This window comes from Dendrobates tinctorius, unplaced genomic scaffold (assembly GCF_039654945.1).
Source record: "Dendrobates tinctorius isolate UK_male_01 unplaced genomic scaffold, ASM3965494v1 ptg000202l, whole genome shotgun sequence".
NCBI lineage: Eukaryota > Metazoa > Chordata > Amphibia > Anura > Dendrobatidae > Dendrobates > Dendrobates tinctorius.
This window is the reverse complement of record NW_027361869.1, coordinates 714,293-740,718: the sequence shown is the minus strand read 5'-3', so window position 1 is coordinate 740,718 and position 26,426 is coordinate 714,293. Positions and strand designations below refer to the sequence as shown.

The following is a 26,426-nucleotide window of genomic DNA, read 5'->3' as shown; positions in this document are numbered from 1 at the left end:
AAACTTTTTGACAGTGAGGGTGACCAAAGAGTGGAACAGGCTGCCACGAGAGGTGGTGAGTTCTCCTTCAATGGAAGTCTTCAAACAGAGGCTGGACAGATATCTGTCTGAGAAGGTTTAGTGAATCCTGCACTGCATTGAGCAGGGGGTTGGACACAATGGCCTTGGTGGTCCCTTCCAACTCTAACATTCTTTGATTCATTGAACATAAAAAAATAGTTTGACATTTTTTCAGATTTTGCTTTTTTGCTTGTGAATTTTGGTTCAAAGGAAAAATAAAAAAATAAATAAAATTAAACTGGCCAGGACGCTACCTTAGCTAAATATTTTGTTTTCACAACCTTTTGAGGCAAACAATTTCTGTATCTCTCAGTGAGACATACCCCATTCACAGGTATTGTGTCCGACTCCTCATGAGCAGAGAGTTCCACTATCTCACGTGTGAAGGTATTCTCCAGATGGCAGGTCTCAGCTCCTTCCACAGATATTCTGTAGGATTTAGATCTTGGCTCATAGAAATCACTTCAGAAGAGTCAGATGCTTTGATCTCAGTCATTCTTAGCTGTGTGTTTTGGGTCATTATCCTCTTGGAAGAGCCATGACCTACGATTCAGACCAAGCTTTCTGACACTGGGCAGCACATTTCGATCCAGAATGCCTTCATAGTCTTGAGATTTCATTGTACCCTGCACAATTTCACGGCCGCCTGTGTCAGGCACAGCAAAGCATCCCCAGAACATGACCAAGCCTTCCCCATGTCACACAGTAGGTACAATGTACTTTGCTTCATTTTTGTGTCCGTGAACATAGAGCTGATGTAACGCCAAAAAGCTCCAGTTTTACCTTATCCAAAGGACTTTCCACCATTTTGGCAAATTCCTGTGTTTTTTTTTATGATTTGCTTTCATCAATGGTTTCCTGCTTGGTCATCTTCCATGAAGTCCACTTTGGCCAAGACTTTCCAGATATTGAGACCTGTCACTGATGGAACTTGACCTCGGAGTTAACCTTTAATATTTTTGGAAGTTGATGTGGTCTCTTTGGTCGTCATTCATGTTATCCGTCTCTTCAATTTGTCATCAGTTTTCCTCTTTCCATGCCCAGGGAGATTAGTTACAGCTCCATAAACACTTCTGAATAATATTTCCACCTGTAGTAGCAAGAACATTGAGCTGTTTGGAGATAGAATCATAGAATCGTAGCGTTGGAAGGGACCTCCTGGGCCATCTGGTCAAACCCCCTGCTCAAGCAGGATTCGCTAAATCATCCCATACAGTTGTCTGTCCAGCCTCTGTTTGAAGACTTCCATTGAAGGAGAACTCACCACCTCCCGTGGCAGCTTGTTCCACTCATTGATCACTCTGTCAAAAAGTTTTTTCTAATATACCGGGTGAGTCATAAAGGACGGACGTTTTTAAACTAATCATAAAATCGTTAAATATTTATTAAATATAAATGTATTCACAGATTTGGTTACGTATACTAATAGCATTTGACAAATTCAAGTGTGGAAAACAACATCTGCCATGTGGTGGCCATTATCAGTGATGCATTTCCAAAGGCGTTCTTGGAAGTTGGCATCAACACGTTCCAACACAACTCTGTCGATTTGGGCAACTTCCACTCGAATAGCTTCCTTCAGTTCTTGTAATGATCGAGGCTTAAGCTTGTATACACGTGATTTGAGGTGACCCCATAAGTAATAATCGCACATGGACAGGTCTGGGGACCTAGGAGGCCAATTAATATCGCCAAACCTGGAAATGATGCGACCAGGGAAGAGAGGGCGAAGAACGTTCATTGTTGCTCCGGCTGTGTGGGCCGTTGCCCCATCTTGTTGAAACCACACACTAGAGATGGGGATATGTTGCCGTCGTAACTCAGGAACAAAGAAGTTATTTATCATGGCAATATAACGTTGTGAGTTCACGGTAACAGTATTGCCATTATCGCCTTCGAAAAAGTACGGACCGATCACGCCATATTTGCCCATAGCGCACCACACCGTTACCTTAGGGCTGTGCAGCGGTACGTGCCGTTCGTGGAGCCCCCGGTGGTCGTTTGTTCATTAGTGTACCTCGTGTACGGAGTGCTTCAACCCAACGTAGGATAGTGTTACGAGCGGGAACAGCTTGATTTCTGTGAATATTGAAATGACGCCGAAACTCACGCTGAACGGCTGTGATACACTCATTATTCTTGACAAAACTGTCGTACGCAAAAACGCGATGTTCTATCGTCCACGGCACCATAGCTTAAACTGAAACTAAAATAAAAACAATGCTTTCACCTCACAAACATAACCCCGCCTCCCGCACATCTCTACCTCCACCTGGTGGTGAGTTATAGCCACTTCAAATACATCCGTCCTTTATGACTCACCCGGTATAATCTGTGTCTCCTCCCATTCAGTTTCATCCCATTGTTTCTAGTCTTTCCTTGTGCAAATGAGAATAAAGATGATCCTTCTACAATGTGACAGTCCTTGAGATATTTGCAGACAGCATTAAGTCTCCTCTGTTGTGAGTGCATTTTCCCCTTCGTCACTGAGGTCTGGTGAGCTCCCTATTCTGGTGAAGGAAGGTAGTGAGCCTGATTATCAGGCACCTGAGTCTAATGAGGATGACTGGCTGAGTGGAGTCACGGACTGGATATAAGGCTGCCGACGCCCTTCTGCCCTGCGGGTGATTTCTCTGTCGATTTCTAGGACACCAGTCTGATTCCTGCTCCTCTAAAGCTAAGTTTTCTGTTTTTGCCTGTTTGCATTTTTGTTTTGTTTTTTGTTTTCCTTGCTTTTCTGTATTCTGCCATTCCCTGCTGGGGTGAGCTGAATCTCCTTTTGCCTGTAGCTCTGTCTTCAGAATATTCCTGAGTACTGACATAGCTTTTTTGAAGCCTAGCGTCTTCAGGGCCTTTTTTACTGTCAGTCTGTTGGCTCTTATTTTCATAGGGTTTTTCACGGATTGCAGACAGCAGCCTTCCTGTCCTTTTCTATCTAGCTAGCTTGGGCCCCATCTTTGCTCAGTCTATCTTTCTGTTTGTGTTAGTATTTTCATCTTGCTTCACCGTCATTATATTATATGTTGGGGGCTGCATATTGCTTTGGGGTCTGCTCTGGGGCAGTTTAGATTTCCCCTTTCTTTCTTTAGGCCTATTTAATTCTCCGGCTGTGATCGAGGGGTCTAGGGCATCGTAGGAACCCCCCACGGCTACTGCTAGTTGTGTTGATAGGTTCAGGGGTCTGCAATCCGATAGCTGCCAACTTCTCTGGTTTTCTGGACTTAGCTAGCATTTCTGTTTTTGCCTCCTACGGTGACTCAATCATAACAGAATCACCCGCCATACCGCAGATCCTAGGGTACTCAATAACAGGAAAGAATTGTGTTTAAAAAAAAAAAAAAAAAAAAAAGGTGTGTGTATATTCTTTCCTCTATATCTCTGAGGCCGTAGGGGGAATTTTTTTTTCTCTCTCAATGGAGATAAAGCAATTGTCTGATCGTGTGGAGCAGCTCGCTGCGGAAGTGCGGGGAATTTCCGCCTACCTTGCTCGTTCGCATGCTGTTGAACCAAAGATCCCTACACGTGATGTATTTTTTGGGGATCGATCTAAATTTTTGAGTTTCAAAAACAATTGTAAATTATTTTTTGCCTTGAAGCCTAACTCGTCAGGGAGCTCCGCGCAGCAGGTTAAAATTGTCATCTCTTTGCTGCGTGGCGATCCCCAGGATTGGGCGTTTTCTTTGAAACCAGATGATCCTATTCTGACTAATGTGAACGCATTCTTTCAAGCTTTGGGGTTGTTGTATGACGAACCTAATGCTATTGATCAGGCTGAAAAGACCCTGTTGGCATTGAACCAGGGTCAAGATTCTGCAGAGTTGTACTGTCAAAAGTTCCGAAAGTGGGCAGTCCTTACTACCTGGAATGATAATGCCTTGGCTGCTCTCTTTTGGAAGGGTTTGTCAGAAGTCGTAAAAGATACTATGGTGGGATTTCCTGTTCCCTCTGGTCTGGACGATTCTATGTCATTAGCCATTCAGGTTGATCGGTGTTTACGTGAACGCAGGATTGCACGAGAGGTGTTGCCACCGGTTGAACAGACGTCTGAACCTATGCAATGTGATAGAGTTTTGTCTAAGGCGCAACATCAGGAGTTAAGAAGGCGTAATAAGCTGTGTTTTTTCTGTGGAGATGCCTCGCATATTATTTCTGTTTGTCCTAAACGAGAGAAACGCTTTGCACACACATTTTCTGTTGGTGGTGTTCAACCTAAGTTTCTTCTGGCAATTACTCTGATCTGCTCCCTGTCCACATTTTCTGCCAAGGCTTTTGTGGATTCAGGAGCAGCGCTAAACCTAATGGACTTGGATTTTGCTAAACGTTCTGGATTTCCGATGACACCTCTGCAGACGCCTATCCCTTTGAGGGGGATTGATGCTACTCCTTTGGCTAAAAATAAACCTCAGTTTTGGACCCAGGTGGTCATGCGGGTCGCCCCAGACCATCAAGAAAATTGCAGATTTTTGGTATTGCATGGTCTGCATGATGCCGTTGTTCTGGGGTTTCCCTGGTTGCAAATTCATAATCCAGTTTTGGATTGGAAATCTGTGTCTGTGGTGAGTTGGGGTTGTCGGTGTGCCTTAAGTGAGGCTCCGGTTTTTTCCACCTCTCCTCAGTCGCATGATGTTCCTGACTATTTGGCGGACTTTTATGATGTATTTAGTGAGAATGAGTCTGCGTCCTTGCCTCCTCATAGGAGTTATGACTGTGCAATTGAACTAAGCCCGGGGTGTAAATTTCCCAAGGGTCGGCTCTTCAATTTATCTGTACCCGAGCCCGAGGCTATGCGGTCCTATATTAAGGAGGCGTTGGAGAAGGGTCATATTAGACCATCCTCTTCACCCTTAGGTGCCGGGTTTTTTTTGTGGCCAAAAAGGATGGTTCTTTAAGGCCTTGTATCGTGCCCTCAATAAAATTACTATTAAATATCAGTATCCGTTACCCCTGATTTCGGATCTATTCTCTAGAGTTAGAGGTGCTTGCTGGTTTACCAAGCTTGACCTCAGGGGGGCGTATAATCTTATCCGCATTAAGCAGGGGGATGAATGGAAGACAGCGTTTAATACTCCGGAGGGACATTTCGAGTACCTGGTGATGCCTTTTGGGCTCACTAATGCCCCTTCTGTCTTCCAGTGCTTCATGAACGATATTTTCCGAGACTTTGTCGATAAATTTTTGATTATCTATCTGGATGATATTTTGATCTTCTCCAAGGATTGGGATTCTCATGTGGAACATATTCGGACTGTGTTCCGGATCTTGAGGGAGAATTCCCTGTACGTCAAAGGATCGAAATGCCTTTTTGGAGTACAGAGGATTTCATTTTTGGGATTTATTTTGTCTCCGTCAACTATTGAAATGGACCCGGCCAAGGTACAGGCCATTTATGATTGGGTTCAGCCCACTTCTTTGAAGGCCCTCCAGAAGTTTTTGGGTTTTGCTAATTTTTATCGGAAATTTATAGCAAAATTTTCTAGTATTGCCAAGCCATTGACTGATCTGACTAAGAAGGGTGCTGATGTGTTGAATTGGTCTCCGGAGGCTGTTGCTTCCTTTCAGGAGCTGAAGCGAAGATTTACCTCCGCCCCGGTTTTGCGGCAACCTGATGTCTCACTCCCATTCCAGGTAGAGGTGGATGCTTCTGAGATTGGTGCAGGAGCTGTTTTGTCCCAAAAGGATCCTGTAACATCTAAAATGAATCCCTGTGCTTTCTTTTCCCGAAAGTTCTCTCCATCTGAACGTAACTATGATGTGGGGAATCGGGAACTGTTGGCCATGAAATGGGCATTTGAGGAGTGGAGACATTGGTTGGAGGGAGCTAAACATCAAGTTGTGGTCCTCACTGACCACAAGAATTTGATTTACCTAGAGTCGGCTAAACGCTTGAACCCTAGATAGGCTAGGTGGGCCTTGTTTTTTACACGTTTTGATTTTGTGGTCTCTTTTCTTCCTGGAACTAAGAATGTTAAGGCAGACACCCTCTCTAGGAGTTTCTTTGCTGATTCTCCTGTGGTGACCAAGCCTGCTACCATCTTAGGCGAAGGGGTAGTTCTTTCTGCCATCTGACCCCGATTTGAGACTTGCTCTGCAAGAGTTCCAGGAGGACAAACCTGAGCAAACCTTTTCCCAGTGGAAAGTTGTATGTTCCTGACCAGTGGAAGAAGAGAGTGATGTCTGAAGTTCATTGCTCTGCATTGGCTGGTCATCCAGGTATTTTTGGTACTAGAGATCTGGTGAGTCGCTCTTTTTGGTGGCCCACCTTGTCTCATGATGTCAGGAATTTTGTGCAGTCCTGTGGGACATGCTCCCGGTCTAAATCTTGTTCTCGCTCTAGTGGGTTGTTGATGCCTTTGCCGGTCCCCAGGAGGCCATGGACCCATATTTCAATGGATTTCATCTCTGATATGCCGGTCTCTCAAAGAATGACTGTTATTTGGGTGATTTGTGATAGGTTCTCTAAGATGGTTCATCTTGTACCACTCCCTAAGTTGCCATCTTCCTCTGAGTTGGTGCCCCTGTTTTTGCAACAGGTGGTTCGCTTACACGGGATTCCTAAGAACATTGTATCTGACAGAGGAGTTCAGTTTGTGTCTAGATTTTGGAGGACCTTCTGTTCCAAGCTGGGAATTCAGTTGTCCTTCTCCTCTGCTTTTCACCCTCAGACCAATGGGCAGACAGAGAGAACAAACCAGACCTTGGAGTCATATTTGAGATGTTTTATTTCCGCTGATCAGTATGACTGGGTTTCATTTTTGCCCTTGGCCGAATTTGCTTTAAATAATAGAGCTAGTTCTGCCACTTTGATGTCACCTTTTTTTTGTAACTTTGGGTTTCATCCTCGATTTTCTTCAGGGCAGGTGGAGCCTTCTGCCTGCCCAGGTGTTGACACTGTGGTGGAGAGAATGCACCAGATCTGGGACCAAGTGGTGGATAAGTTATCTCTCTCCCAGGAAAAAGCCCAGCGGTTTTCCAATCGACATAGGACCATTGGTCCCCAGTTTAAGATTGGTGATATGGTGTGGTTATCATCAAAAAATATTGCTATGAAGGTGGCTTCTCCTAAGTTTAAGCCTAGATTTATTGGACCTTACAAGATTTTGGAGATTATTAATCCGGTCTCTTTTCGTTTGGCTCTTCCTGTCACATTTAAAATCCATAATGTGTTCCATAAGTCCTTGTTGAAGAGGTTTGTTGAACCAGTTGTTCCTGGGGTGGCACCTCCAGACCCTGTATTGGTTGAAGGTAACATGGAATATGAGGTAGAGAAAATACTGGATTCCCGTCTGGCTAGACGGAGACTCCAGTATTTGGTTAAGTGGAAGGGTTATGGTCAGGAGGATAATTCCTGGGTCTCTGCCTCTGATATTCATGCCAAAAGATTGGTGCATGCATTTCATCTGGCTCACCCTGATCACCCTGGTGGCGTGGTTAAGGGTTCGGTGACCCCTCCTCAAGGGGGAGGTACTGTTGTGAGTTCATTTTCCCCTTCGTCACTGAGGTCTGGTGAGCTCCCTATTCTGGTGAAGGAAGGTAGTGAGCCTGATTATCAGGCACCTGAGTCTAATGAGGATGACTGGCTGAGTGGAGTCACGGACTGGATATAAGGCTGCCGACGCCCTTCTGCCCTGCGGGTGATTTCTCTGTGGACTTCTAGGACACCAGTCTGATTCCTGCTGCTCTAAAGCTAAGTTTTCTGTTTTTGCCTGTTTGCATTTTTGTTTTGTTTTTTGTTTTCCTTGCTTTTCTGTATTCTGCCATTCCCTGCTAGGGTGAGCTGAATCTCCTTTTGCCTGTAGCTCTGTCTTCAGAATATTCCTGAGTACTGACATAGCTTTTTTGAAGCCTAGCGTCTTCAGGGCCTTTTTTACTGTCAGTCTGTTGGCTCTTATTTTCATAGGGTTTTTCACGGATTGCAGACAGCAGCCTTCCTGTCCTTTTCTACCTAGCTAGCTTGGGCCCCATCTTTGCTCAGTCTATCTTTCTGTCTGTGTTAGTATTTTCATCTTGCTTCACCGTCATTATATGTTGGGGGCTGCCTATTGCTTTGGGGTCTGCTCTGGGGCAGTTTAGATTTCCCCTTTCTTTCTTTAGGCCTATTTAATTCTCCGGCTGTGATCGAGGGGTCTAGGGCATCGTAGGAACCCCCACGGCTACTGCTAGTTGTGTTGATAGGTTCAGGGGTCTGCAATCCGATAGCTGCCAACTTCTCTGGTTTTCTGGACTTAGCTAGCATTTCTGTTTTTGCCTCCTACGGTGACTCAATCATAACACTCCTCTCAGTCTTCTCTTCTGCAAGCTAAACATTACCAAATCCTGCAACCTTCCCTCATAAGACAAGTTTTGCAGACCGGTAACCATTCTAAACTTGCTCCAGTTTGTTGATGTCTTTTTTTAAAATGTGGCGCCCAAAACTGGACACAGTATTCCAGATGAGGTCTGACCAAAGAGGAGTAGAGGGCAATAATAGCTTCACGTGATCTAGACTGTATGCTTCTGTTAATACATCCTAGAATTGCATTTGCATTTTTTGCTGCTGCATCACACTGTTGACTCGTATTCAGTCTGTGATCTATTAGTACACCCAAGTCTTTTTCACATGTGTTGTTGCTTAGCCCTATTCCTCCCATTCTGTATATGCTTTTTTCATTTTTATTGCCCAGATGTAGTACTTTGCATTTTTCCCTGTTAAAAACCATTCTGTTAGTTGCTGCCCACTGCTCCAGTTTATTTATATCTTTTTGAATCCTCTCTCTCTCTTCTCTAGTATTAGCTATCCCTCCTAGCTTTGTGTCATCAGCAAATGTAATCAGTTTACCCTCAATTCCTTCATCTAAATCGTTGATAAAGATGTTGAACAATACAGGGTCCAGGACAGAGCCCTGTGGTACCCCACTTGAGACATCCTTCCAACTGGATGTGCAGCCATTTACGACCACTCTTTGGGTCCGATCACTAAACCAGTTATGAATCCACCTAACCATTGCCTTGTCCATTCCATACTTAGCCATTTATTCAATAAGGATTGTGTGAGATACTTTGTCAAATGCTTTGATGAAGTCAAGATATACTATACAGCATTTCCCTGATCCACCCAATGTCTTATAGCCTTTACCATGTTTCTCTTTAATTCTCTTTCTTTTCTCGTGAGATGACTCTCTCCTTAGCCTTCTTTGCTTCTTGTTCAGTGTGGTACACACCATGATAACAAACAGCACAGTGACTACTTTTCACCCTATAAATACAGATGGACTGATTACAAGTTTGTAGACACTTGTGATGCTAGTACAGAACACACCTTAGTTTAATAAGTCCCTATGGTAAAAATTACAATCAATATTTTCTAGAACCATCATTTTTGTCAAGGCCTTTATTATTAGTTCGTTTTTTTCCTATTGCACCAAAATTCAAAACCAAAGTCTGATTTTCATTGGTTGATATTCAGTAAATGTACACTGAAAATTACTTTTGTCTGTTTCAAATTATTTTATTGATCATTGTGTGATTTTCTTACTGTACCAGAAGGTACCAACAATTTTGTCTACGTATGTATGTATATATGTAAAAAAATACAAGTTTGGTATCGCCATAATCGTACTTATTTGGAGAATCACATTATCAGGTAATTTTTACTGCACAATGAACACCATAAAAATTAGTGATGGCTTGGTTGCGACTGATCAGAGACAAAGAGCGAGCTGCCTGCAGGGAACAATGGGAGCCAGCATCCCAGTGATAGCCACTAAATTTTATGAATGACTCTTGATGGGTGTAAAATGGCGGTGTTCAGTGTCCCACACCCCGCCCACATATTAGTTTCACTGGCTGGCTGGAAGTAGGTGGGATTTCATCCTCGGGTGGTAGGGTTTCGTCCGCAGGTGGTGGTATTCGTCGTCTGTGGGCGGCAGGGTTTCGTCAGAGGGTGGCAGGGTTTTCTCCGTGGGTGGTGGGGTTCCGTCCACGGGTGGCAGTGTTTGGTGTCCGCGGGTGGCAGGGTTTCATCCACGGGTGGCAGAATTTTGTCCACGTTCAGTTCTTTGGTGGAGATGTTCAGCATTTGCGGGTAGCAGGATTTTTTTGAAAGTGATGGGGTTTCATCCACGGGTGGCGGTGTTTCTCTGTGGGTGGCGGGGTTTCATCCGCAGGTGGTGGAGTTTCATCCGCGGGTGGTGGGGTTTCATCCATGGATCGGGGTGTGTTTTTGTCCACGGGTGGCAGGGTTTCGTCCACTGGTGGTGGGGTTTTACTCCGTGAGATTCATCTGTAGGTGGGTTGTTTTGTCCGCAGGTGTGGTTTTTTTCATGCGCGGGTGGCGGGGTCTCGATCGTGGGTAGCGGGATTTCGTATGCAGGTGGCGCCATTTCCTTCCTGAGTGGCAGGGTTTCATTTGTGCATGGCGGGGTTTCGTCCATGGGTGACGGGATTTCAGCCGCGGGTAGCGGGGTTTCGTCCACAGGTGGCAAGGTTTCAGCAGAGTCAATTTTATGTTTAATTGGGATCCATTTAGGATCCAAAAGAGCCAGCTATTTTACTGAGTGGAATCAAGTGATCCACATCGCCAAAAACATATTGCCGGCCAGTCATTAATAAAATCATCCCCCTCCCCCCAAAAAACTCCACAAACACATATAACACTTCTCCACTTCTTCGGGACATTTTGTGGTAAGATGAATGGCGTCATTCAAAACCAAAAAAAACCCAAACCCTCGTCCGGCTATGACGGAAGAATGAAACAGTTCTGTTCTCGGAACAAGGGAGGGAAACAAGCGGAAAAACAAACATCAGCCAGCGGTGTGGGGACGGGCGCTATTCTAGCGACCATTGTTGGGGTCAGCACCACCAAATCTCTGTGCTGCCATTTTACAAGGTCCCGTTCTCACACAAATGGTAGAATTTATTACTTTTTTCATAAAAATCAAACAGCCCGGATTTATCAGCCTTCTTTACTGGCTATATTTACATGAGGCGTTTTTTTTGTAATTTTTGACAGGACGCTAAAGAGCGTTTTACAGGCACAGCCAGCCCCAAGGATGCCATTACTGGACGCCAGTCCCTCACACCGCCGCTCGCCTCACACATCTGCGCGCTTTGGGCGTTGCCAAGCGACTATATAAAGCAGGTGGGCGTGTCCACATACACCTCAAAGGCTCCTCCGACCACGCCCTCTCCACGTACGTGCGCTCCCCCGCCCTCCCCGCTCCATTCTCCATAGCTGTACGTGCCCCCCTCTTCACCCCCCTCTCCCGTACGTGCTGTACGTGCTGCGTGGCCACGCCCCTCCTCCCGCCGTCGTAGAAGAGAGGAGGAAAAAAAAAAAAAAAAGAAAAAAACTTTTTTTTTTAATTGAGGAATCAACAGCCGCCATCTTGTCGCGGCTCGGTCAGCGCCGGAGATCTCCGGGGCCCCTGCGAGGAACCTAGGGGAGGAGAGGGCTGCCGGCCGGGACAGCGGGGACTCCGGAGGCAGTGTGGGGGCAGCTCCTTCTCCCCCCGGAGGAGGCGGGTGATTTTTTTTTTCTCCGTCCGTTTTGGTGGCGGTTGCTTCATTGTTTTCCCTCCCCTCACGGAGGAGGAGGAGGAAGCAGCGAGCGCACGGTTGCGTGGGCGGGCGGAGAGCACCGAGCAGGGGGAGGGGAGCTGGGACCGAGGCCTGACGCAACCTCCGCACAGCGCGGCCTAGGCCGGCACCGGCACTGGTGGGGCCGCAGCCCCGGGGACTCTCGCTCACATTCGGGGGGCTCCCGATCGCTGGGGGAGTCACCGGCAGGGGGCGCTGCAGGGTGAGGGGCGCACTGATTTCTGGGCTCGGGGGCCTCAGTCCGGGGCCCCCCTCGGGATGCGGGACTCGGGGGGCTGCTGAGGGTGGTGGCGGCGGCGGCAGGGCCGGGGCACCCCTCCTCCTCCCCCGTGCACCGCTCCTCCTCCGGGGAGGGAGTCTTGTCTGTCTTCGGTGACCGACCAGAGAAGGGGAGAAGATGGCCGAGAACCTGCTGGACGGGCCGCCCAACCGGAAGAGACCCAAGCTCAGCTCGCCGGGCTTCTCTGCCAGCGCGGACAGCACAGGTAGGAAAGGCCGCGGCGCCGGCCCCCAGCAGGCCGGGGATGGGAGGAGGCCGGGAGCGAGGGCTGCCAGCGGGATCACTGGTTACACGGGGCTGCCAGCGGGATCACTGGTTACACGGGGCTGCCAGCGGGATCACTGGTTACACGGGGCTGCCAGCGGGATCACTGGTTACACGGGGCTGCCAGCGGGATCACTGGTTACACGGGGCTGCCAGCGGGATCACTGGTTACACGGGGCTGCCAGCGGGATCACTGGTTACACGGGGCTGCCAGCGGGATCACTGGTTACACGGGGCTGCCAGCGGGATCACTGGTTACACGGGGCTGCCAGCGGGATCACTGGTTACACGGGGCTGCCAGCGGGATCACTGGTTACACGGGGCTACCGGCGCGGAGTCTCTCGTTGCACGGAGCTGATTGACATATGCATTATGAAAATATGCATTACATGGGACTGACTATAACACACATTACATGGGGCTAATTATAATGCACATCATTATGGGGGAATAGAATAACACAGTATGTGGGGCTGACTGTACAGCATGATGTGTTACATGGGGCTGACTGTACAGCATGATGTTACATGGGGCTGATCATAGTGCACATTATTCATTACATAGAACTGCCCAAAGTAGTTTGTAGGGCTCACTTGGTCGTGTTGCCCGGGGCCGGCTGTGGCGGTTTGCATGGTTCTGTGCATACGGCTTATACTATATTATGGATTAGAACACACCAATTACATAAGAGTTCGAAAACTTGTCAGTCCTATGTAAAGTGCGATGTGTGCTGGGCAGTCCTGAGTGATGGATACGCTGCAGGTAATTTTGTGACATGTTGCGCAGGATTGGCAGAATCGCGGCATTCACACCTCCGTCGTACACATTAGTGCGCGTCCGGCCCTTGAGACTCACTGTGCATCCTGTTCATTCTCTGCCATTACAGTCTAGGAGGATCCATCACTGGAGGGAACCTGAAGACTTTCTTCCTCCAGTTTTACATCTTTTTATCTGATCCGTTATCCCAGAGTCAGTAGATAAAATCGTTCAGTCTTCCTGCTTCACTGTGTGTGTAATATATATATATTATTGTGTGTGTGTGCAAACCAGGCAAGATGGGAGAAAGTGGAAACAGATGTGTGAATGTCGCCATTAGGAAACGTCCAACAGTTTTATAAAGTCGCCACAAGCCAGGGGAGACATAGAAGTAATGGAACGACGTCTCCGCTGCTCATTGTGAACATGCTGCTGTCTGACCACATCCATGTGACCGCAGCAGCCAATCACTGGCCTCCATGTTCTTCCACCTGCCGTGCTACTAGTGGTTGTCTGCCTTCTAGGGTTCCCTGAAATTTGCTCCTGTCACTCATTTGTTCCTATGCAACTTACTATTTCTTGGCTTCCGTCTCCCCGGCGACTCCAGTATTTTTGTCCCCTCCTGTGTTCTGTAGTATACAGGACTGTGGGGTCAGTGAGCCGAACCTCTGACTGCACAGCCCCGGTCACTACTGAGCATGTGCATAAAGTGCAGCACAGATTCATCTCCTCTAAAAGCCGATAGCTTTAGATCAGGAACAGAACAGACATAGGACATTTCATAACTTTCCCAAATTATTACGAAAACATTGACAGCACATCCTGCATTGTGGTACTGAACCCAATTTATTATATATTTTAGGAGTCTGAGTCGGTCCATTTTATACAGACTCCAACTCCCCAGCCCTGCTATACGTATCCAACATCACTGTCCCCAGCGGCCCCTCGCTGTGCGGCTACTGGCCCGATTGCCCCTCACACACACCGCAGCTCCTCCCGCCTATCACCTACCGTGGTCGTGATTCTATCTTTTCGGGGTGCTGGGTATTTGTTGTTTTGCACTGTTTTTTTTTTTTATATATATATATATATATATATATATATATATATATATATATATATATATATATATATATATATATATGGTATCTGCCCCAAACCTTTGGAACGGATGGATATTTATTCACAGAGATTTTGGCAGCATGTGGGTCTCTGCAGGTTCCCTATAGATGTATAGGACGGTGTCGGACCTGCAGCGTGTGAATATATCAGCAGGGTGCGTATCCACACGGCGGATGTGCTGCACCCACAAAAATCATCGTACAGTCAATCGACGACTGTGTTACTTTTAAATTCTGATTCACACTATGGATTATCATTGCTGATTTTTCACCGTATCCAATGTAAATCTATTGTGATTCGATACAGATATTTTTTTTTTCCTCCGGTTTTCAGGTGATGTGCAGCTGCATTTCCACATTAGAACTTAGTTCATGAAATGGCGCAGATTGGGGGTGACATCCGCGGCGTAAACCCTCTTTTTTTTTTTTTTTTCTCTTTCCAGATGTAAAATCCACAGTTGTGATCAGTTGGCGCTACAAATTTTTTTCTGCTGTTGATTGATCTACTGTACATGCCTGGCGCTGTAATCTGCTGTGGATTTTAGCCGCACAGATCCATCTGGAGAACTGTGCGCCATTTCTGTCCTTCACCGGGAGCCGAGCTGCAGTACCAGAGACCGGCACTAAGCAGCTGATTGTTGGGGGGTGGGGGGTTTCTGACAACTGGGACCACCACCAATCTGATACTGAGGACCTGTCATTAATATCGTAAGCCTGGAGAACCTCTCTTAAGAGCGTAAGAGGAACACGCATACAGAAGACATCAATATAGATAGGTGAGAAAAAAGATTGGCAGGACCCTGGTCTCCAGGGGCCACGTCAGTAGTCCATGGACGCCGGCCATGAGCACTGCAAACTTTACTCCTAGCTGTGAGATCCCCAGAACCTCCTTTTGATAAGTTTGTCTCAAGACTCCATTATGTTGCTGCCCACCAGAGGTCTATTAGTTGGAGGAGGCGCCGGGATGTTGCAGGGCTCTGCTCTACCGTCATGTCCGCTGGACCAGGATCATGCCAATCTTTTTGCCCAGTCTAAGTGTAGTTGTCTGCGATGGCGCTGATTAGTGAACGCTGGGTATGTGCTGTCAGTGGTGAGCGGTGGTCTTATGTGGTGCTGACAAGTGACTTAGGTTGCTGTGCTGTAACCTTAGAGCTGCAGATCGTGGAATTATTTGCACCAGGAACCTCAGACCGAAAATCAAAAGGTACAAATAATTCATTATTATGTAGAAAATGTGTTTTAAGAACCGCAGTGCGAATGCATCTAAATAGTGGCCCACATGGTCCCTTGTGTGTGGTATTGGTCAGATCCTTTCCCCACTAGGATGGTTGTGCGCCACATGGCAGCATGTGATATGGAGCCGCAGCGACACCTGGGTATGCATGAGGAGGCATAATTCACACGTGTTCGGATGGGATGGGGAGGAATCTGTAGATAGTCGCGGTGTATATTAGAGGCTCACACTAAGACTATACGTTTAGGAATGGACAGAGCTGTTTTATTCCCCACTGGATAACAACGCGGGATAGAGATGAGTGAATCCCTTGTTCAGCGGCCACAATGGTAGCCCCTGCGTACCTCCTATCTTCATCCGTCACGCCGCCTCCGACAAATCAGATAAAGTGCTAGGCATTCTGGCTGATGGGAGGCGGTTCACAGGGCTACCACCCCAACAGCCAGGGGCTACAGACGTGGCCTCTGGATCGGGTTCCTCCAAATCGATACGTTCATCTCCATCGCTGGAGCATCTTTACCTTCATCTGCATTGTGCCATTCCTCTGATCTTCCGCCTGGAAACGTACAAATTGATAACTGTCTTTTGCTGTTCCCCATGTCTATGGATGGAAAAAGGTGTGCAGGGCCCTGGTCCGGCTTCCACATTGGTACTTCCGCTGCAGCTAGACTTGGGGTCCTGCAAACTTAGCGGCACTCAGATGCCGGCATCCTGCCTTAGGTGTTTACCAAGCCCCTATTACATCAGTGTAGAGTAGACACCCAGGATGCCAGCGGTCAATTCTGCAGGACCCTGGTCCGACTAACGTGGGTCCTGCAACTCTTTTTGCTCAGCCCTAGTCCCTACATACTGCCAATATCTGATCAGTATTTTTTTTTTTTTTTGAGAAATAAAGTTGTAAGAAAAGATGCCCCACAATTGTTTCAAGGGGGGATATAGGAAAGTAATCAGACATGTCGGGAGGGTGGTGGGGCTGTGACGATCATGGTTTCTCTTCGCTGATTTACAGCGGTCACATAAAAAAATGGAGCAAAAATGTCCCAAACGACATAATGGAGATATACAATCCAAAATTAATTTATTGAAAAATTACATAAAAAAATCACATGAAACATAATCAAATATACATGCTGTATACAATGTATATAAATCAAGAGGGAAGACGGAGGAGACATGAAGGTATGCTGGGGTCAGGGAGGAGGACAAAACTCATCCCAGGGAAGCAAGTATATAATGAATAACATAAAATGGCACAATGGCTTTTGAGAGTCAAAGAATTAGCACTATACCAATGTGGTGTTAAGCAAAAAGACCTCAGATTATATTCATAAATACATGCTCACCCAGCAGCCCCTTGAAGCGCGTTTTGCGGTCCAGCTTTTTCGATTATTTTTCATGTGATTTTTTTTTTTTTTTTTTTTTTTCCCAATAGCCTAATAATCGAAAATTAATTTATGTGCACACGTTGCGGATTCTGCTGCGTTTCCGCAGCGGTTTTGGCCCTGCGGAAACGCAGCAGTTCCGCAGACATGGTACAGTACCATGTTATCCAATGGCATTTCGAAACCACTGTGCTCACGCTGCATTTTCCGCACGGTTTTGCTGCGGCTTACAAACCGCATCGTCAATTGTTTCTGCGGATTCCGCAGCGGTTTCACACCTTTAACATAGTAGAGGTGTGAAACCGCAGGGCAAAACGCAGGAAAACCGCAGGTCACTTTACCTGCGGATCCGCGCAGAAAAACCCGCAGGTGAATCTGCAGCATGTGCACATAGCCTTAATCTCTTATGTCGTGTGGGACATTTTTGCTCCATTTTTTTGTGTTCATTTGTCTGGAGTTGTCCACTTGACTCGCTATTTTTGAGTTGTTTTTGGGAGAGTTTCTACTTTCTGCTCTCGGCCTCACTGTGTGGTAGTGCGTTATGATTGTATTAATGAGTGATTTACAGCGGTCGTGGCTTTTATTTGTCTTTCTTCCAAACACAGAGAAAAAAATCCTCGGTTGTGGTCTTTGTTGTGCGAGTGTCGCTCTCGCCGGAGCCAAGTGCCGGGTTCCTGGCCGTCCCTCCGCACGTCCTCACCACATTTCCTCTCTCTGCGCGCTCTGATTTGAGCGGTCGGGCTGATAACCGTCCTCCTGCGAGTTCTCCCTCCAGAGCCGCAAATGATTCCTTGTGATTTGTCACTGACGTGGTGCAATCAGATTCATCCCCTCCTGACCTGACGGATTCTCGGTTCCTGCGGCAAAAGAGCGTAATCCCCATTGTTGAAAGGGTGCGCTCTTATTATTTTTTTATTTATTTTTCCTGCATCTTGCTTCTCTTCAGCTGTTGCAATACTACAACTCCCAGCATGTCCCGATAGCTGCAGTCTTGTTCCAGTATCTCGGGGTACGTGCCAGCAGTGATGCCAACGTGTGTAGTGTCACCTGTTGCTAAGCAACAGCTCAAACTTGTCTTCCGCGCTTAGCAACCATTGCAAGATCTGTTTTGTTTTTTCTTTTTTCCTCCATTTTAGTAAAAGTTAGACGTCTAAAGAGGTACATTTATCTATTTTGCAAAAGGCTCATAATGGACCATAAAAAAAAAAAAAAAAAAAAAGCAATACTCATACAGGGATTGACTTATGGGCAAGTCCCGTTGCCCCTTGCACCACCCAGCCAGATGGTACTCGTGGGCAGCGTATAGGATGGCTGCAGACAGGAGCCTTTTAAAGAGTACTGTCTGGTTGTACAGCTACATACCCTTAGGCCTTGGCATCCATAGCCGTGTGCGCCTTGCATGAACCTGTGTGTTCTAATGCCTGGAAATACATTTGCCTTACGGGGGAGATTCTGCCAAGTGTGGGATGTCATCAGCGGCTTCACGCTTTCCTCTTTTTCATCTTCCTGGCATGGTCTGTGATCATAGATGTGGGCGCATTACCCCTGCCAGTTGCCAGTGGGCTGTGGAGTATCCGCCGCTGTAGATACACCCAGCTATTAATGCATTTCTACATTTCCAGGCGAAATAATGGAGGGACAGCACAATGTAGAGTGCTAAGAAAAATATTCTGATGCTGGCCCACCTGTATACACACCGGATGTGCCATACAGTCCGTCCTGCCATCATCTGTCTTATGGTCATGGCTGCTTTTTTTAGCGGTACGCATAGCGTTAACAGCAGATCCAAGCAGATCACATTGACTTTAACGGGCCCTGTTGAGCTCCATCCATATGCTGCAGATGCCGGCCAGTATTACATAGCCGGCATCTGTGTTTAACCATTTACATGCCATTTAAAATGGAACGCTCACTGGCTTCTATTGGCCCCCTGCGATGCGATCATGGTTGACCGATGGGTTACTATGACTGCAGAGGTCTGCTGAAGACCCCCCCCCCCCCGTCTGTCGTTTTGGACCGCCTTCGACACTCAGCTGTAGGTGGAGCCCCATGGTAGACCGAAATTTTCACTATATTCTGTAATCCTGCGGTATGGTAGCTATAGCTCTAGTCCCCTAAGGGGCTAATAGATAATATAAAATTTAGAGAAAAAAGTTTTTAGATTACTTTTTTTTGTTGAAAAAGGGGGGAGTGGAAAACCACTAATGAACGACTACAGATCCGATATAAAAATATATATATATATCTTTATTAGGACACATAAACAGATCCTGGACAAAACAGTGCTCGATAGTGCATTAAAATAATCCACGCACCATGGGAAACATAGCAGACCTCCCTAAAAGACTTGGATAATATAGTCCAAAAGGACACTGAAATCTCCTCACATAGATAGGCATACAAAATTGACATTATATCATAATATCTTGAATATTCATTTACGAACCTACCGGCCCTACTCACATTATTGCTCTCCCCTAAGACTAATAGTCAGAGAGCCGCTATAATAATAGAGAGAAGGTGTCACTATATATCTGCACCACCAAATGATTAAACAAATGCCTCAGTGGTTGGTGCTCACTAACAAGCAAACACACATATAGCAAAAAAGCGGTAATAATTACCAGCAACGGGTGGTAGTGAGGAGTCCCAGGGGGGTCTGCACGTGTGTAATTTTTTGTTGTAATTGTAAAAAAAAATTCTAATCGCCCCATTTATTCTCCCCGTCAAAAAGAAAAGGTGAAAAAACCCCACATATTTGACGTTACTGTTAATCTATTAAAATATGGAACTAACCTGATCGGTAATCACCACAAACAGAAAAAAGTCAGGACTCCGGAATTGCTTTCTTATTTTTTTTTTTTTGTTGGGGTTAAATCACTTCTCAAAAAAAAAAAAAAAAAAAAAAATATATTACAACGCTTTATATACACCAAATTGATATCAATAAAGATGACGTTGGTGCACTGCACAACTCTTAACCCCCCCCCCCCAAAAAAAAAAAAGGCAGATTTGCATTTTTTTAAACCTGTTCATCACACTTGGAATATTTTTTTCTTCCCCGTGTGTCAGAATCAGGGGGGTCGAGCGACAAGCTCACAGCTATATAGCGGGTGATTGTGGGAAGATGGCGGTGTGTCCGTGAACTTGTTCTTCCTGCTGGCTTTTGGTCCGTCCTGCCCGGGCTTCTCACCTGTTTGCCATATTGTTTCGTGAGTTTTTGTACTACAGGACTGAGCGCATTTCCGTCTATTATCTGGATGTCGGGGGCTTACCATTACGCGGGGATTATAAGCCAGAGGTCTTGTACTTCCATTGCCGTTTTGATGGTTTACGACACTGTTCGCTCTCAAGGGTTTTTTTTTTTTTAACTTAACTTTTTTTTTGTCGTCTCCAATAAAGTTTGCCATTGTTGCATTTTTCAGCGCTGAACATCAGAGCTGTTTTTGCTGCCAAGGACTATACGGGGAGCGGGGCTCACATAGGATGATCGTGCCTTATCCCTAATTCACCTTTGGAAGTTTCCTGAGGTCATCACGTCTGGTTCCTTTAAGAACCGATGATTTAATGGCAGCTCAGGAAGTCAGGAGATATACTACACTCCGAGCCTTTGTGGTAGCTTTTAACTTTTTTCTTCTGCCCTCCTTTCTGAGGAGTCTCGAGAAATGCTTGACTCTCAATATATAGACTTCATGAGTCCTGGACTTGTTTTGCAAGAAGTTGTAATTTTTGGAAAGTTTTCCAAATCCCCCCCCCACCCCCCCTGGGCTGTGATTGACTGCATGCCGACAGTGATGGGAAAGTCAAGCCATCGTGCATAATCCAGTCTTTAAGGTTGGTGCTGAGCTATTGGCGTAGTCAGTTACGCCGCTCGTGAAGCTGTGGTCCAAGGGAGGAGTTAGTATCTACAGACCTGCAGATGCCCGTACTATGGCGGCAACATATTCTGCAGCGCTGTGCTGAGATTTTTACCCTTCACATTATCCTCTGTAGCCAAAAAGGCTTTTTTTTTTACATATATATCTCGGGCCAATTTCATACTCTTTGAAGAGTGTGAAGAAACCCAGGAAAACCACTGGGAATATGTTGTCCTATATCAGATTCATACCAGGATGCCACAACTAGGATGCAGCGGTGCTAATCCCTGATTTTTTTTACCCCCTTCTCCCCATAAAAATAGGAACTCCACCAATAATAAGGGTCAATGATAGTGAGCATACGTCACCACCGTTCTTCCCATAGGCCTTTGTGTACCCTGGTTTTGGGGTGTACCCCTCCCTCACTTTTTACCTATAGGCACACGATTGGATTGTGCTATATCCACTTTATAAGGAGGTGTCTCGACATCCTCAATAGTTAAAAGTTCCTAAATGTTTGTAAAAACGGGCTACTTTGCAATTTACTCCTTTATCAAAAATCTACTGTTTTTCAGAGCAACGATATTTTTTTGTTCTATAGTGTACACGTTTTCCTAGGTTACCGACCACCTCTGCAATTTATCAGCAGTAGTCTGTCTCCAAGGCAAGGGGCGGGCGCTTACAGGCTCTTGTTATACAAGCTTGTAAGTGTTACTCTGAAGCTGGATGTATTGCTGGGCTCCTCCAATGCTGAAGAAAGAGGTAAATCTGCCAGCAGCGTGGGAGAAGAGCAATCGATGCGGATCAGTGGTACGACCATGTCGCAACTGTCAGCGACATTGGGAACAGCCCTTAAATTGTCAAAGGTGTACGGACACCAGCCAAATATAAGTGAGCGAGGCGTCTGCTTATGGAAGGAGGTGGCTCATGGCCGGCTCTATCCATTAGGGACATATGCACGCTCAGCCGAGTCCAGAATGTATGTATATATGGGTAGATGCGTCATTAAATGCCCTCATTGTGCTGCAGTGTTGGATTGTGCACGAGGTTCTGTAGCGGCCGCGTGAAGACTTTGTCATTTTTGGTACCCGACGTGCTGCAGCGACCCGCTCTGGTAATGACGGCTTTCGCGTGTATTGTGGGATGTCCGGATGTTGGAAGCGACGTCCTAACCATACACTTGCGGTTCTTTAATCCTCACTCGCTTTTGTGATTCTAAATCTCTGGGTTTGATTTGGGATTAGGGACGTGGAACTTGCAGTCTGATATTATGATGGAGATCACATTAAGGGCGAATCATTGTGAATGTGCACAGCCCCGACACTAGTAACCACCGAGGATTATAGGAGGCGCTCGGCTGCCAGAAGTCAGATCCAACCTGCTGCGATCCCGAGGTCAGAACGGGGAGGTGGAAATAACTGGGACTAAACTTGCAGAAACCCCCTAAATACCTCATAGGTTGGTGGGCTGGGCCATGAGACCCCCATAGTGCAGTGAATCGAAAGTCGTATGGGTTCATGTACTGGAGACGAGTGGCTTAAAGGGTTATTCCATCTGCATAGGTATTAACCCTATAAGCTATCGGTGAGGGTCTCGGGACCCAGCATGCTAAACCTCCTTATTCCAGTGATTGTGTATATGGTTTGTATCGGCCAGGGCCTTACCTGGATATCACGCGTGTTCAGTCTATCCCCCTGTCCGCCTGTGATGGTAGTGCAGGATCCTCGCGCTGGCACGCTGCCACTTCCTCTGAGCGGCTGCCCGAGAGCCACGTGTGGGGGGACGTTTCAGCTGTTTTGACTTATTTGTATGCTGCAATGTATTATCCACTCGCCCCAGCCGACCGTATGACCGATCGCTTGTAATTGCTGCACAGTCTCTACCCGTGTGCCGGCTCCGTGTTCCTCTTGGACAATTCACAAACGTGAAGATTTTAGTTTTTTTTTTTTTTAACGCGCTTTTTGTCCCCGGTGGCTTCAGAAAACAAACAATCGCTATAGGACATTGGGAAAGGAAGACGTAAGCGTCGAGCTCGTCAAGCAGGTTTTGCCATCATTACGCGATCGCTGGGGGTCCGACTTCCATTCCCGGTTTTTCGCTATGCGGATACAGACTTTTTTTTTTGTTTGTTTTCCTGGGCAGCTTCACTTTACAAAAAAAAGCAACAGAACACTTGAAAGACTCTTCCTAGGCATTTCTATAGTAATACCACTTTGCAGGTCATTCAAGCTTTTGAGCATTTTTTTTTTTCATCCACTTCAGGTTTTGAAAAAACGCCTGGTGGTCAAAAAGAAAATGCACGTCACTATGTTATGAGGCATTTTTTAATTTTTATTATTTTGCGCAAAGTTCATGAGCCACGGACGTCAATTTGGTGCAAAAAAAGTCAACGAGCACCATAGGAGTAATGGCAGCTCTACTATTGGATTTCCATTTCATACTGGTCCACAATGTTGGTCTCATATTAGCAGTGGGATTAACCCTTTATGTGGAAGCTGGTGCCCGAGACGATGTGTATTTTGAGGTGTTGGATGCCACATCCCATTGTTACTCATGCAATGTCTCTTCTGTCTTTCCAGATTTTTCTTTCTTCGACTTGGAAAACGACCTCCCGGACGAGCTTATCCCTAATGGAGATCTCGGCCTCTTGAACGCTGGCGGTGGATTAGGACAGGATGCGGCTTCCCAGAACAAGCCCCTCTCCGATCTTCTCCGCGGAGGGAATCCAGCTTTGGGCGCAGGCATGGGAAGAGGGGGCTCTGGCAGCCCCGTACAACAAACTATGGGCCAGCAAAACAGCCCAGGCCTCGGCAATCTGGGGGGCCTTAATAAGAGTCCCTTGAACCAAGGACTGTCATCGACTCCGCCATCTGGATTGAACAAGCCCACAGCTGGTACACCTGGTCCTTCTGCTCCCACCTCGCAATCTCAGAAGCAAGTTGGCATGGTGGCGGGCAGTCCTGCTGCTCAACAGGCGTCTGCGGGTATCTGCATGAACTCCAACTTTAGCCAAGGGCATCAAGCCCTGATGAATAACAACGCTGGGCACACACTAATGAGCCAAGCCCAGCCGTCACAGGGACAGGTACTGAATGGCTCTTTGGGGCCTGGAAATCGAGGTCGAGCAGCAGGCTTACAGTACAACTCGCCCACCATGCAAGCCAATCCTGGGAGCGTGCTCGCTGAAACCTTAACACAGGGGACGGCGACTATGCCCGCTCACACAGGAATGACCACCACCCAGCCTGGGCCCATGGCAAAGGTAGGTGCTGGCATACAGTGCCACTTCTGTATATTCTATGTATAAACTCTCTCCATGTTTCATACATTATAAAGCCGTGTTGTGCGTTTCCAGCCATTGCAAAATCACTGCTGTCAGCAGAGCATGCGGAGGGTGGTTGTTTTGCAGCGGCTAGAGGTTTGCGAACGCTTCATTAAAGGAATTGTCCCGTCCTGGAAAACACCTTTTTAATGTGAGATCTGCTAGGATCCCCAGCAAAGAAGAGCTGACTGTCCCAGAGTTGCTCATTTCTGCTGTAGTGGCCACTAGAGGTGAATTGTAATGTTGCAGGCAGCCATGCCAATCACAGATTTGAGTGTAAGGCCAGGGTCACACATGCGAGAAACTTGCACGAGTCTCGCATCTTAATACCCGTCACTTGGGACCGGAGTGCGCAACTGCATAGAATTAATCAGCCGCACACTCCGGTCACGAATACCGGCGGCAGTGCCTGATATTGAGGTGTGAGATTCTCGCAAGTGTGATCCTGGCCTAATAATAGGACTGATCAGATTTGTTTTTAAGTTGAATGGGAGTGAAGGCTGGCTTATAACGTTTGCCTAAGGGAATGGTGTCTGCAAAACCAGGCATTGCCCAAAAGTGGCTCTGATTCTGAGGAGAGGCCTTTTTTCAGGTTCCCTCATTAGAGCTCAGACTTTTGGCTTCTCGGCTTTACCTTGTGTATTGTGGTTTTTACAGCCCGGTTACCAGTTTTGCTTTGAAGTGGTTACTTGTGTTTCCTTTCTCCTGCGATGCGAGCTGTCAAGCGGATGACGTCCGCACCTCCAGTATTTAGCGTATCATGCCTTACCACTAATGCCCACGTACGTGGCGTTGATTCTTCTGGCACGTGATCACTGCAAGTAGTAATACTGCAGCAGTTAGGAGCCCACTTCACCAACCTGGGAGCCAACATGCCATTTTAAAGGTGGCATCCTTAATGCTTCCTCTGATTGGTAAGCCTGGCACGACATCTTTCGGGCATCACACCAGACCTGCTAATCAGAAGAGGTGCCGGTGTAGCCAGCGCTCAGGTTTCTGCAGGGCTCGGACTTCCGATTTGACCATGAATGATGTGTCTGAGCCCTCCGTGTCATACTGCATGTGGGCCGCCTCTCTGCTGCTCGGGGCATATACAGTGTTTTATGTTTTTTAGGGTTTTCTTTTTTTTTTTTTTTTGTTTAGTAATATGGCAGCACGTATTGAACAGTCACACAGCTGGGAGATGTAGACCAATTGTGAAAGAAGCGCTAGTGTTGATGTGCCGATTGCTTTACACTTTGCCTTTTATTTTTTTTCTCTCCCATAGATGGGACTTCAAGGCAACAACAGCCCTTTTGGACAAATGTTCAACCAATCACAGGCACAACAAATTCGTGCCCAGGGGGTTAATCCTCAGCTTCCCACCAAGCCCACCATGGCAAACAGCCTCCCTCCGTTCTCTTCTGATATGAAAAGCTCGCCTGTGGCCAATGTTTCCAACATGGTAAGTGTTCACAGCGTGCACATGACGTTGAAACGAACATCAGCAGCATGAGTCTGATTTTTTTTTTTTTTTTTTTCTTGCAGTCTCCTTTGCAAGTGCAAGTTCAACAAGTTGGCATTGGCGCTGCACCGTCTATGGGAACCGGCCCCACCGCTGACCCGGAGAAACGCAAACTCATCCAGCAGCAACTTGTGCTCCTGCTGCACGCCCACAAATGTCAGCGGCGCGAGCAAAGCAACGGCGAGATGCGGGACTGCGCCCTACCCCATTGCCGGACTATGAAGAACGTACTGAATCACATGACTCACTGTCAGGCCGGGAAAGCCTGTCAGGGTAAGCGCTTCCTCCCGGGGTCACCGGCACTCTTAGGAGTTGATGCAGATTTTTTTTTTTTTTTTTTACAAATTTTTGTTTTCTGCCCGTAGTTGCCCATTGCGCTTCCTCAAGACAGATCATTTCTCACTGGAAGAACTGTACGCGGCACGACTGTCCGGTCTGTCTCCCTCTGAAGAATGCCAGCGACAAAAGGAATCAGCAGCGTGAGTAGTCTCATCTCCACCATGGATAAAAATATGTTTAAGGATGGTTGTACTAACGTACGAAGATAAACACAGGCGGGTCCGACATCTGAAGTATATGAGGGTGTCGTGAGGTGTTTGGGAAGGAGCTGCGAGGGGTGACAAATTCCATGTGTACATTCAGCTATCTAAGATGTATGGGTATCTGGAAGGGAATGTGTGATCAGAAAGTGACCTATATAGGACTTTCCATAAGTCTCATTATCACAGGAATTCAGTGACAGGCAGAGAACCTCTGAGTATTGGGATTACTCTGGCTCTTTGGTCTTTTCTTGTTTATATGATCTTGTTGTCCCTGGAAAGCACAGACTCACATGTTCCTCTCCTTTTCAGCTCTCCTCGTGTCCCCTTCCAGCGGAGTGCAGAATCCGATCGGGACAGGCGGAGGAGCCCAGCAGACTGCTCCTGCCCTCAGTAGCCCCAATCCTATCGACCCCAGCTCTATGCAAAGGGCGTATGCTGCGCTGGGTCTTCCTTACGTTAACCAGTCTCAGGGCCCTGGGCAGCAGCAGTCTCAAGTTCATCAGATTCGTGGCCTGAGTGCACTGAGTAAG

General features: G+C 46.8%; 1 protein-coding gene across 4 annotated transcripts in view; it reads left to right on the top strand.

Moving 5' to 3' along the window:
* The first annotated feature begins 11,353 nt into the window (after window positions 1-11,353).
* CREBBP (CREB binding protein) overlaps window positions 11,354-26,426 on the top strand; it is a 39,910-nt gene continuing 24,837 nt past the window's right edge. For 2 of the 4 annotated variants that reach the window (XM_073553524.1, XM_073553522.1), the window contains exons 1-6: window positions 11,354-12,119; window positions 23,108-23,790; window positions 25,118-25,294; window positions 25,378-25,627; window positions 25,720-25,833; window positions 26,206-26,421. In XM_073553524.1, coding sequence (XP_073409625.1) covers window positions 12,032-12,119; window positions 23,108-23,790; window positions 25,118-25,294; window positions 25,378-25,627; window positions 25,720-25,833; window positions 26,206-26,421 — 1,528 coding nt within the window. In that variant the 5' untranslated portion in view covers window positions 11,354-12,031. The remainder of the gene's footprint in view (window positions 12,120-23,107; window positions 23,791-25,117; window positions 25,295-25,377; window positions 25,628-25,719; window positions 25,834-26,205; window positions 26,422-26,426) is intronic. The other 2 variants (XM_073553523.1, XM_073553521.1) reach the window with 1 other exon arrangement.